The sequence below is a fragment of the Narcine bancroftii genome, chromosome 5 (assembly GCF_036971445.1).
Source record: "Narcine bancroftii isolate sNarBan1 chromosome 5, sNarBan1.hap1, whole genome shotgun sequence".
Classification (NCBI taxonomy): Eukaryota; Metazoa; Chordata; class Chondrichthyes; order Torpediniformes; family Narcinidae; genus Narcine; species Narcine bancroftii.
The window spans coordinates 69,805,070-69,818,259 of record NC_091473.1 but is presented as its reverse complement, the minus strand read 5'-3'; the positions used below and the strand labels follow the sequence as shown (position 1 = coordinate 69,818,259).

The 13,190-nt window shown below is 38.4% G+C and overlaps 2 protein-coding genes across 4 annotated transcripts in view; one reads left to right on the top strand and one right to left on the bottom strand.

Moving 5' to 3' along the window:
* tmco1 (transmembrane and coiled-coil domains 1) overlaps positions 1-1,506 on the bottom strand; it is a 49,542-nt gene extending 48,036 nt beyond the window's left edge. The window contains exon 1 of one of the 2 annotated variants that reach the window (XM_069937773.1): positions 1,316-1,506. In XM_069937773.1, coding sequence (XP_069793874.1) covers positions 1,316-1,385 — 70 coding nt within the window. In that variant the 5' untranslated portion in view covers positions 1,386-1,506. The remainder of the gene's footprint in view (positions 1-1,315) is intronic. The other variant, XM_069937772.1, reaches the window with a different exon arrangement.
* A 5,212-nt stretch (positions 1,507-6,718) lies between these two features.
* The window catches only part of uck2a (uridine-cytidine kinase 2a), a 42,360-nt gene continuing 35,888 nt past the window's right edge, over positions 6,719-13,190 (top strand). The window contains exon 1 of one of the 2 annotated variants that reach the window (XR_011357619.1): positions 6,719-7,030. Coding sequence is in view for 1 of the 2 variants with exons in the window: in XM_069937771.1 (XP_069793872.1) it covers positions 6,950-7,030 (81 nt within the window). In the remaining variant the exon portion in view is untranslated. The remainder of the gene's footprint in view (positions 7,031-13,190) is intronic. The other variant, XM_069937771.1, reaches the window with a different exon arrangement.

The following is a 13,190-nucleotide window of genomic DNA, read 5'->3' as shown; positions in this document are numbered from 1 at the left end:
ACATGAAACATCATCTTTTTTTTTCTGAAATCTCAGACTTTCTCCCCCCTATTATTAACTACCTTTGTCAGAGCCACAAAAGAACAGATGATCAGAATTTTGATCAAGAGGCAATTTTCAAGATCCAAGAGTGCCACTCTCAAAAGCTGAATTTGTGATTTGCCTTTGCGAAGTGCACCAGCCAGATCTTCAGACCTGCTCCATCAACTCCAAACCCCGCCAACCCTCCTAGGAAGCAGGTAAACTTCCCGGGCATACTGCACCCAGGGAGCCTTTCTCACTGCACCACGATTTACCTGGTTCATCCGGTACGGGGATTTTTAAGGGGGGGGGGTCCCGCCTCCAGCAGTAATGTCACAAGTGACATTTGCAGGGTGGTGAAATCGTAACGAGAATAAAGCACACATCTGCTCATGTTTAAAAGGCTGTGGGGAAAACTATGCACAGTTTAATAAGATGTACGTGCTCGAGGTATAAAAGTCCGTGGAAAAAAATTTCACAGTTTAATAAGACATACGCGTTCAATGTATAAAAACCATGGGAAAAACTTAGGGCAAACCCACAAACCAGCTTGCCATTATTCCCTAAACAAGAGTAGAGCAACAATTTACATTGTATGAGGTATTAAAAGTCATCTTGTGGTGATTTAAACCACAGGTACTCACTAACAGCCCCACTGGCCGCACAACTACATTTCACAGCCCCGTCGGCTGCACTCATGGTACCCGGTAATCCGAGTAGACCATTCACACAGCCACAGAATGATGAATGAATGAACTTGGCCGGGCTCTGCCACATGCCCCCACCAAGAGTCAGAGCCCAGTTGATTTGAATTCGTCCTGACCGGTTGGGACCTTTCCCACCACGCGATTGCCCGCTAAATTACCCGGTTCAACCCACATGTACTTGGTGGTGTGAGAGCTTTGCAGGGATAATCCAGGAGGCTAGAGTTCAGTGATAAAGACTGAACAGCCCAGTTGGCGATGTACGATGCAAAATTAATTCTAGGATCGAGAGTACAACTTCCACCACCTGGTTTATTTTTTGGGGGTTGAACGATTTTTCCAAGCAGCCCCCACATCAAAGAACGTTTCGCTTCCAGTTTGAAAGGCCGCGCATGAATCAATCTCACGGGCTGCTTCTCTCTTTCCCAACTGCATTCGTGGCCGGGCCGCACAAGGGCCGCCGTTTCACCTGCCTGCCCCCCCCCCAACCCCCCGAAGTGGGGTGCAGCCCCAAACCGCGCAGGCTGCGAGATCCAGGGCGACGGGCCCGAGAGGCCCAGTCACCCTCCGCCGACATGAATCCCGCTCACCTTCGGCCAGGAGCGCGGTGCACACTGAGATGAAGACGATCAGGATCGTGTCGGCGCACATGGTACTCATGGCGGGGGCGGGAGGCGGTGCCCGAGCTCGAGAATAATCCCGCGCGGAGCGATCTGCGCTTTCCCCGCTCCCGGCCAGTCGGGCGGCCACCGAGCCCCGCAGTGGCTGATGGGAGGAAGGGCGCTCAAGGGGACAAGGCCGCTTTATTCCCCGCTCTCCTCCTGTTGATCATCAACCCGTCCATCTGGATGGAGATTTTTTTAAAATTATCGGTCAGGGGGGGGGGGGGGGGCGCCAGCGACTCCGCCATTCTTCTTTTATTTTGGTTTCCAAAAATAAAGGCAAGAATCTGGTCGATTTGCAACCACTGCAAATGTCCAGCAGGCCAGGCAGCATGAGCGAAGGAGACATCACGGTCAGTGATTCAGTTCGGCGGACGGCCAAATGCCTAACAATGGACGTCGGAAGTGCCTTTAACGGAGGCCACTCAGCTTCTGGGAAGCAATAGGTGGAGAGCTCTGCATCGGCCCCTCTCCATTGTCCCCAGTCCAGGCCAGGCGACTCCCTTTTATTTTTCACTGTGTTTTGCTGGATGCTTCTGAATCAGAACACATTGGCAATCACAATCTAATTGTTGCCCATAATATCCTATTTCTCCCTGAATGTACATGAGAATAATTAGTGCAGTGATGATCAAAATTCAAAGGACTCCATTCATATGTTGAGGGGTAGTTGGAGATTGGAGCACATTTTCTCATCATCATGGTGCTACGTTGCCTTCGACATGACAGCAGGACAATATTTTTTTCCCTAGAATTTCTCGCCGCTATTGCTCAGTGGATTAAACTCAATTTATCATAATATTTTGACTGTACTTGAAATGAACACACCTTCAAACCCTTTTCGTATTGTTTTCATGTATGGAAAGTGTGAGAAACAGAAGTACCTTCACAGAATTGCTCGAGACAAAAATTGAGAACAAAGAACATTTATTATACAACAATGCAAAGTTGGGTCCTTCCCCTTACCCTGGGAATACACACACACACACACACACTGGGGCTCACCCAACTTTTATACAGTTCATTTCAGTCTAGAAGTACCCTCCCCCTTACATTCTTCTGCCTTCTGGATGAGTTTAGCATTAGGCAATCCTGTCTGCCTACGTGCTGTTTCTGTGAACTTGGAGGACCAGGGGTACTGTCTGTGTCCCATCATGTCATTGTCCTTATTCACAAACCTGCCTTTGTCCTTATTCACACCTTCCCAACCCTGAGGGCTTACTAACTCTTATATGCAGAACTTGCTAATTCTGTCAAGGCTTACTAATTACATATGCAGAACTTGCTGACTCTGTCTAAGGCTAGAAGACCCTTATCTTATTCAGACTAACTTTACTACATTCTATTATCTACCCTATTCATACTGGCTTTATTCATTACACATGTATCCTTTCTTCATCTTTCATATTTGCATATTAGTTTACTCATCTCTCACAATCCTCACTTTTAGCTACACTTCGTGAATTCTCAACTGGAATGTATTACTTGTAAACTTGGTCTTTTTAATAAGGATAATGACATGATGAGACCCAGACAGGATACCCCATGGTCTTTCAAGTTTACAGAAACTGCACGTAGGCAGACAGAATTACCAAATGCCAAACCAATCCAGGAGGCAGAAGAATGTTAAGGGGGTGAGGGTACCTCTACACTGAAATGAACTGAATAAAAGTTGGGTGAGCCCCAGTATGTGTGTGTATTCCCATGGTAAGGGGAAGCACAAAACTTTGCACTGTTGTATACTAAATGTTCTTTGTTCTCAATTTTTGTCTCGAGCGAAATCTGTGAAGGTACTTCTGTTTCTCACAGAAAGCAATCTGGTTATTTGAGAAAATATAATTACCTACCTAACAGGTTACACAAAAATTAATTTTGTATATCACAGTTTTGGATGTTTTATTTAATTTTGCTTCATTTAATACTATACACAACCACAGGTATCTGGAATCGCCCCACAAATCTTGGTTGGAATTTCAATCAAACTGCTTTCAAATCCCCCGAACCATGAGGCTTAGTCATCTACTTTGTGACACAATTTTATTCATTGAGATCAGGAAGACTGGGGGAAGTGTTTTTTTTTTAAATTTTAGTAGCATTTCTAAAGCAAAATGTCGAAGGCAACGTAGCACCATGATGATGAGAAAAAGTGCTCCAATCTCCAACTACCCCTCAACATATGAATGGAGTCCTTTGAATTTTGATCATCACTGCACTAATTATTCTCATGTACATTTAGGGAGAAATAGGATATTATTACCATATATGGGCAACAATGCATAATGAAATTGAATTGTGATTGGCAATGTGTTCTGAGTCTCCAGAGTAATTTTTACCTCCATCTGAGATTGAAATTGATCCGGAGGAAAAAAATTATTTAGCTATACCTATTATGTAGTTAGGAAACATAAATAGGTGACTGCTGAATGCAATATGTATGTACCAAGCATCTTTGCTGTAATATTCTGCTTGTGTATTGTCAGTATTTCTACTGAGTCCACCCACTTAATAATATTGCATCTGTCAGGTATTTGACACTATCAATAACTATCTCAAAATGTCACAGAAAAATATTGTTACGAGCCCAGAGGACTCCAAAGCCCAGCAGCAATAGAAATTCACCAAGGCAATAGTTACTTAAACAAAAGTTGCTTTTAATTTTCTTTAAACATAAAAATAGGATCAAACTTTAACTTATTACTATTAACTTAAATTACCCTAACTTAACCACCTTCTAATTCTAACCGCATGTGTCTGTAATCTGTATATGTTCAGGAAAGTTCTTTGTTTCAGAGTCAAATAATTCACCTCTCACTTCTCCAAGTTCACCGGTATCAGGCGATTCTTATACTGTGCACAGAATTTAACATTTATGACTCTTCACCAGGCTTTGATGTTTAAAGTTAAATGGTTACTGCTCAGGAAGGTTCTTGTTGGTTTCAGAGAGAAATTTGTTGCTTGTTGGACACACACAAACTGATTTCCTCCAATCAGTCACTTCAGTGTCTTGCCGAAGAAACACCCCTTCATGGGTTTACCAAATGATAACCTCTTCTTCCAGGTCACCACAGAGTTTCTCTTGTTTCCCTTATTTCAGAAGAAACACTCTAGCCATTTCCTCTTCTAAGGACCTCAAAGGTTTTGAACAGGCTGAACTCAGAACTCATAACCCTTCTTCAAATGGGGTTTTTCAACAAGTCTGCCAGCTTGCCATTTTGCAGCCTCAACTGCTACTGTAAAAACCAAATATCTCTCCCAAGACTCCAAACCCAATCTTTGAAAGATCTTATCAGTACTTGAACCTGGGCTCTGTTCCTTTTTAAAGTTCTTTCCAAAGCAGTTCCATTGTCTCTGCAAAATAACTCGGAGCCTCAATGTCTAGCTTCAGCAAAGCTCTTGCATTTTAAATGAGATGTCTTTTGTAAAGTGTTACTCTGTTTGTGGTGACATACACTAAATCCCCACAATCTCTCTTTTAAAGACTATTTATCCATAACCATAATAATATAACCCGTAACATATATTCGTTGCTTATCGAGATGTTTTCTTTAGTAAACTATTCAAATATTACCTCTGATTCTTTAAAGAGCTTTCATTTACAGTAAATTGAAAGAAGTTTGCAAATTCATGGGGTTAGAATTGTCTCCACTGCTCAACCAATCAACTTCAACTATTCTGTCTTAAAACTGGATTATCCTTGATGTAATGTCAGGGTAGGCGCGAGGAGCTGAGAGTCCTCTGCTATATGTTCTAATGTAACAATCTCTTCAGTCATTTTGAATTGCAGAATTCTTAATGATTGCATTTTTGTTGGAAATAAACTTGCTTATTGACAAATGATACTGAAATTAAAAATTAAATATCTATGGTTTCATTTTGATAAATATAGGCTTTTAATATATGAACAAAGACCTTGGCCAAGTTAGTCTGGTCCTGTTTAAAAATTATTTGAATTGCATTATCACTGAACATACATGATCAATGTTTTTTTTCGGCAGATAGTTTTCTGAAAAACAGTTCTGAATGCAGACAAATTATAAAAATTAATTTTACTTTAAATGGGAGGATGTTAGACCTCAATTTTGAGATGTGATAGGCCAACCAATTAAAGTACAGAAGCAAAATATAAAATGCTCTCTTTCCCCACTAACTTTTAAATTTTATAGATCTAATCCCAAAACGGTCAAATTCTCCAGACTATGTTGACACAGGATATATAGTATATGTTTTTAAAAATTACACCACCTCTTGTGTTTAACCGATGAAACACAAAAGGCTGCGGACACTGTGAATATTCGTAAAAACATAAAAATGCTGTGGGAACTCAGCAGGTCTTACAGCATCGATAGGAGGTAAATATATAGAACCAACATTTTAAGCCTGTCCTTTGTCAAGGTGTGTTTTTTTAATATATAAGGTTTTGAATAACACTGTGTGGTATGTTTTTAATCTTCATTTATCCTGAATATTATTAATAATTTTTTCTCACTCGACTCCTTTGTTGTATTTACTACAAGTCCTGGTTTGTAAGCTTTAACAAAGATATATTCAAGCTCAAATGAGCTGATTCAAGGAACATTTGTATTAACTCTAACAAGAATAAGAAACCTATATATGAAATAACATCTGTGCTCAATCCAGTTCTTGCAAGGAGCATCATTGCCTCCAGATAGTAGTAAATTTAACAATATAAGTTCACCTAATCATACTATAGAAAAAGGTGCTGTGAAAAGCAGATATTAAAATCTGGGAAATGGTTGCAGTATTCCTGATCAACAATTACCTGAGCTTATTATACAAAAAGAATGCAATTCATTCATCTTTTATTACAAAAAGGCAGAAAAGTGTAGTTAGTATTTGGCACTGCACATATGAAAATAGCATTTTTTTGGCATTCTTCATGTGATTGTACACACATATTTTCATATAATTTTTTTTTAGAAAAGCCAGACCGTATTCTTCATTCCATGATCCAAGTTTTTAAATCCACTATTGACATCAATAATTATTAAAGATCGTAAGTGCCCCAATATTCTTATTTCTTATTTACACTAGTGAATACTGAAGAATAAAATAATATTGACTTGAAAAAAATTACAATATCTTATTGGATTCAAATTATGAAATGAAGAAATTTCGAATTAAGCATCAAAAGATACAACTTTATGCTAATTTTGAGTTTTTCTAAAGTTGTTTAATACATATTTCTGCAAAAAGCTGTTCTTTAAAAATGTGTCCGAGTTCTTTCGTACGTGACACGCCACTTTAGATGTCATATGAGCAATGGGTGGCTGTTTGCTCATCGCTCAGACACAGCTCCGCCCATGTCTCTCACTATAAAGTTGGACAGCTCAGGCAGTGTTCCTGAGAATGGTGATCGTCTGAATTAGATCGTCTGGTCTAGTTTATCTTAGAGGAAATGGAGCGGGGAAATTGCAATTGAGTGGGGTGTTATAAATTGGAATAGTCTTCAAAACTGTCGGAAAGATTACAACCTTTTCTCACTGGGGCAAGACAAAGCAGGATTGGGAGGGGAAGGGGAAACATCAAGAACTGGCGTGCATTATGGCAGGAGACAGCGATCAGACGGTCCAGAACCGCAAACCCTTTCTTATTGGGGTCGGAGGGGGCACCGCCAGCGGGAAAGTATGGCTTACCTATCTGATTAACGCGTTTCTGCTGCGATTGGTGCGCGGGTTGAAGCGGTGGCGCTGCGTGGTTCCTCCGGCTTCTCAAGGCTGCCCTCGCCGCCTGGTTCTGTACTCCCGCTGATTCATAGCGGCAGAGAGGACGGGTGGAAGTGGGACGGAGAATGGGTGTTGATCAGTATCTTCTGGGAAGAGTTGTATTGTTCGATGCAGCAGAAATTATAGTGATTTGCATCGATAAATAGATTATTAAGGTTTTGTGTGTCAGAATATTTGAAATCTGGTCTGTTTAAAACAGACAGACTGCTTTGGCCCCTTTGCCGGGCCTTTGGAAATTGTAAAGCGTGAAGGCGGAGGGCAACGGGTCCAACCCTCTGCAGTCATTGCATCCGCATCCTTTGTCTTTGAGAATTTCAAGTGCAGCTCTTATTTTATAATGTGCTGTATCTCATTATGATTTCAGGGGAGGAATTTTGTTGGGGCCGAAGCAGATGATTGGCCGGGGTTATTACGCTTTAAATGGCCTTGTTTGTTCTGTACTGCTTAGTTAGAAATGTGGAAGAGAGAGAGAGAGAGAGGGGAGGGGGGGATCCGAATCGCATTTGAACGAACTGGGTTTCCTGGAGTCTGAGCAGTTTGATCCCCCCAGTCTTCTCAAGCCCAACAAAAAAGACCATTTCTGAAGATTCCAGTGAAGAATGTTGGAGTTATTCATATTATGGAGTATTTTTGTTCCAAAACCAAGCCAGTTTCGTCCCGTGTTCCCAAATTTCTCCTGCACGTTGTCCTGACTTCCCGCCATGTGCGTACTTTTCATTTGGGTGCATGCGTTGAAATCCCCCTCATGGTGACTCTCGCAACTGAACTTCGAAAAGATTTAAAGGAACACGCTGGAGGAGTTTCTAAATCAGAGTTTCTACCTCTAGAAACAAATAAAAAGTTTTATTTACAGTAACACCAATTATTTAGTTTGAAGCCCAGGGTACTTGTCTTCGCAGGAAGACTACATGTAAAACTTGTGCAGTTTCATTGTTGAAACTTGTACCTATTTTAATACAGAGGGGTGTTGCCATAGGACAAAGAGAACGCGCTGCTTAAAACAATAGAACAACTAAAACAATGCTCTTGATTTGCGACTGAAATTCCTGTCGATTCCACCTCGACTCTCCCAGATGACTAGTTTCTTTTTTCGCGATAAAATGAGCAAAAATTGAAACCTGCATTCGCACAGAGCATGTTTAATGTTCTTTCCTGGCTTTGTGAAAACGGTCGTGTTGATAATAGTAGCTCTTACTCAGTTTAAAGCATGTTAGTTCAATTGCCCATTATGTATGTACGCACCGAAGAAGAATGCTCTTGCAGTTAGAGATTTAAAAATAAGATTCTGCCTTATTGCTTGATAAGTAAATTGCAAAGAGGTTTGCAACACTATACTCGTCATTAAACGGTAGCTGTTAGATAATAGGTGCCTAGGTTCTAATGCTCTTTGGGGAGTTGTGAAAGGTGCTGTATGAAAACACCTTTTTGTCTTGTTTTTGTCTTGTTACTTGGTGGAATAGAAAATGCCTGAAGTTGACTTTTCAAACAGGAAATGAAGACCGGTTAAATTGAGAGGTGGGCCCGAACAGAACTTTCTTTTGATGAGGATGATCCTAAAGGCAGTGTTCATTCTTCTTTCATAATCTCGCACCACATTTCAGGGTGCTGTTGAAAGGAGTGTACCAGAATTTAGGACTGAGAGTGCGATGTTGGAGAAGAAGTTGCGGATTGTCGCATTGTCTTTGCCGTTTGAGATGGTGGAAGCTGGGTGGTACAGAAAATGCTTTTCTTGTCTTTCTGAATGTCTATTTACACAATTTTCTAGCCACATTAAATTGGCATTTTCAGATTTCCATATTTTTAATAATATATGGAGACCGTGAGAATGTTTTGTTGGCAATTACTATTTTGTTCCTCAATACCTGCTTTTGTAGAGTGACAGTTGCTCTTTGTACATGATTGCATCATTTGTTGCTTGAGGTTGTGGGATTAACATAAAATAATATTGCAGCGCATCCCTTCCACTTGCACACAATTGCTTTGCTTAATGCGACTCTGCATTGTGCTGAGGGCAGCAATCTAATTCTTTTGGCTGTATCACCAGCATATATCGGCTGGAATGAGTAATTCAGTTTGTTCAGCATCTTGTTCTTCATTGATCTGCTGAATGTTCTGTTTGACCCATTGGAGATTCCAGTTACGAAAAAGAAGTTGAATTTTGAGCAATTGCTGAAGGAGATCAGCAGATTAGACAACATCCATAAGCAGAAATAATCAGTCAACATTTTGAGTCTGGATCCTTTATCAAGTCTAAAGAGGGTGAAATTGCATTTATAGAGGAGAAATAAGCCATGGAGGATTCCAGAGGTGTTAAAGGACAGGAATTGTTGCATCCTGTTTGATTGGACTCATTCCTCTCATGGTCTTTGGGACTCTTGTACTGATATAAAAATAGTTATGCTTTGTTGCTTCAAGTTGCACATGCTGATTCTGTTGATAGAGAGTAAATTGCATAAGTGTCAGTGCAGCAGAAAAAAATCCAAATAAGCTATTTTTTTACAGTAAAATGTGACAGGTCAGTGAAATTATTTCCCTGTAAGCTACAGCTTGTTCCACCATTCAGTTTGTTTTGGTCCTGATGTGCATCGTAACTCAGTTTATCTGAATTGTATCTGTCATCCTGGAAAATCTGATCTAATAATAAACCCATGAATTTTTTTGACTAACTGGCTAAACCTCAGTACTTTTGTGTGGGAATGTTTTGAATTTATTTAATTTTACCTTGTTCCAACAAGTGGGAGGATTTCTCCACCCTCCCAAGTCAGGTGTGGCAGTTTCTGCACTTTTCCCATATACCCTTGCATGTCAATACAGTTTTTCTCTGGAAATGGGTACAGAAAATGGCAAAATTGGAAATACTGGTTAGTTTGCCAGTTGTGATTGGGAATGATGTTTGATAACTGTAGATGAAATAAATCAGGTATAAATTGCTTTGATAAGACCTGCTCGAAAGATTAAAAGCAGATATTGAAATGAGTTTCAACACGAAACTCATTTGACAGAGAAAGTTGAAAAGGGAATGGGTAGTACAGGTTATAGCTTCATCTTTTAGGGGTAGAGAGATATAGGTCCTATGGCTAAAGTAGTTACAAATGGACAACTTTCTTCATCTTTCCCTTTGACACGGTCTGCAAGGCAAAACTGTCCTTTATCTACTGCATTGTTTACTAGGCAATTGAACCATTGGTGCAATTGATAAGACAAGATGTTGATATTAAGAGGTTAAAGAGGAATATAAAATTACTCTTTTTGTGGATGATGTATTAATGTATAGAACAGATCCGGAGAAATCTTTAACTTACATTAAAAAATTGCAAGGTTATGCTGCAATACCGGATTATAAAATTAATTCTGACAAAAGTGAAGTTATGTCGTTGGTAGAAGGAAATTATGACTGTTGTAAAGATGTAGCTCAATTTAGATGGACAAATAATCCAACTTAAATATTTAGATATTAGAATTGATAGAAATTTAGAAAATTTATATAGGTTAAATTCCATTATTTAATAAAATTAAGGAAGATTTAAATAGATGGAATGATTCTCCCATTACACTAATAGGGAGAGTGAATTGTATTAAAATGAATATTTTTCTAAGGGTTCAATATTTTTTTCAATCTATTCCTTGTTTAGTGCTTCAAAAATTCTTTAAGGATCTTAATTTAGTTGTAAGAATTTTTTATAGAAAGGGAAAATGAATAGGGTGTCTCTGAGTAAATTGACTTGGAAATTTGAACTGGGTGGTTTACAACGTCCTCATTTTCAGAATGATTATAAAGCAGCGCAATTGAAATTTATTTTAAAAAATTTTTCACACTATGAGCCATATTAATCAAAATACACACAAACATTTCCCTCTTGAATATACACAATTTTCTTCCTTCCCTCCTTTCCAACCCACTAAACATTCAACATATACAATACAATAAACCCATTAAACAATGTCATCACACAATAAAAATAAACAAGAAGATTGTGTTATCTACTTTTACACACTGGGTCAGTTCATTTTGTCTTCTCATTGTATCATTTTAGGGGGGTGGAGGTCTGCGGTAAGCCCTCTCTGTTGTGTTCCATGTACGGTTCCCAAATTTGTTCGAATACTGTGACTTATTTTTTAAATTGTATGTTATTTTTTCCAATGGAATACATTTATTCATTTCTATGTGCCATTGCTGTACTCTCAGGCTCTCTCCTGATTTCCAAGTTGACATTATACATTTTTTTGCTACAGCTAAGGCTATAATAATAAATCTTTTTTGTGCTTCATCCAATTTGAGGCCTAGTTCTTTACTTCTTGTATTACTTAGAAGAAAGATCTCTGGATTTTTTGGTATGTGGCTTGTTTATATTGTATCATGCGTAACCTCGTGTTTATTGTATTTTTCATAGTTCCGGAGCATTAGCTTTTCTCATTTTTTATCTTTGTTTAGATCTTTTTCCCACTTTTGTTTGGGTTTACAGTTTATTTCATCATTCTCTTTCTCTTGCAGCTTGTTATACATGTTTGTTGTAAATCTTTTAATTATCATTGTGTCTGTAATCACATATTCAAAGCTGCTTCTTTCTGGTAACCTCAGACTGCTTCCCAATTTGTCCTTTAAGTAGGTTTTTAGTTGGTGGTATGCAGACATTGTACCGTGAGTTATACTATATTTGTACTTCATTTGTTCAAAAGATAATAAATTATTTCCCAAAAAACAATTTTCTATTCTTTTGATCCCTTTTCTCTCCCATTCTCTAAAGGAAAGGTTATCTATTGTAAATTTTGTGTCAATAATAATTTTGGAAGTTGGTAATTTGTTTTTTTTTCCTTTCTACGTGAATGTTGAGCAGATGGTGCAGTACTGATGAACTTCCATGTTGCACCAGTTTTTCATTTCACTTCTAACCATATAACCTTTTACGGAGCGGAAAATATATGTTCTGGTACCTTCTCCCCTATTTTATCTAGCTCTAACCTGGTCCAATCTGGTTTTTCCTTTGTTTGATAAAAAAATCTGATAGATATCTTAATTGTGCTGCTCTATAATAATTCTTAGTTTGGTAGCTGCAAATCACCTTGTTTATACCATTCTGTTAATTTATCTAGCGCTATCCTCGGTTTCCCCCCTTTCCATAAGAATTTCCTTATTATTTTCTTTAGCTCATTGAAGAATTTCTCTGTTAAGGGAATCGGTAACGATTGAAATGGGTATTGTATCCTTGGGAAGATATTCATTTTAATGCAATTTACCCTTCCTATCAATGTTAGTGGTAAATCTTTCCAATGTTCTAAGTCATCTTGTAATTTATTAATTAATGGCTGATGATTTAATTTGTATAGATGGCCTAGATTATTATCTAGTCTAATACCTAGGTATCGGATTGCTTGTGTTTGCCATTTAAATGGTGATTCTTTCTTAAACTTTGTGAAATCCGCATTATTCATTGGCATTGCTTCACTTTTATTTGCGTTGATCTTGTACCCCGATACTTCTCCATATTCCTTCAGTTTCTTATGTAATTCTTTTATTGTTAATTCTGGTTACGTCATCTGCAAATAGACTGATTTTATATTCCTTCTCTTTTATTTTTTATCCCTTTTTATTTTCTGTTCTTGTCAGTTCTGCCAAGGGTTCTATAGCTAAAGCGAACAGTGAGTGAGATAGTGGAGATCCCTGCCTAGCTGGCAATTGAAATTTATTATTTCAGTGTTTGACATGAGTAAATCTTCTATTTGGACTAAAATAGAGTTGGATAAATTTGATGAGAGGTTTATGGTTGAATTTATTTATAAATAGAATTCAAAATTGTTAACCGATTATAGACCCACAAATTCTGAAACATTTAATTGAAATATGGAGTAAAGTTGATTATCAGATAGGTGGGAAAGGGAAGATTTCAGTGAAAAATGCCTTTATATCTGAATAAACTTTTTCCTTTTACTGTAGATGATCAGTTTTTGAAAATATGGAGTCAAATGGGGATTTAAAAAGTTGAAGATTGTTTTGAAGCAGGGAGATTTTTGTCTTTCGATTGAATGAAAGAGAAGTTTCAAATCCCTTCTAATACTTTTGT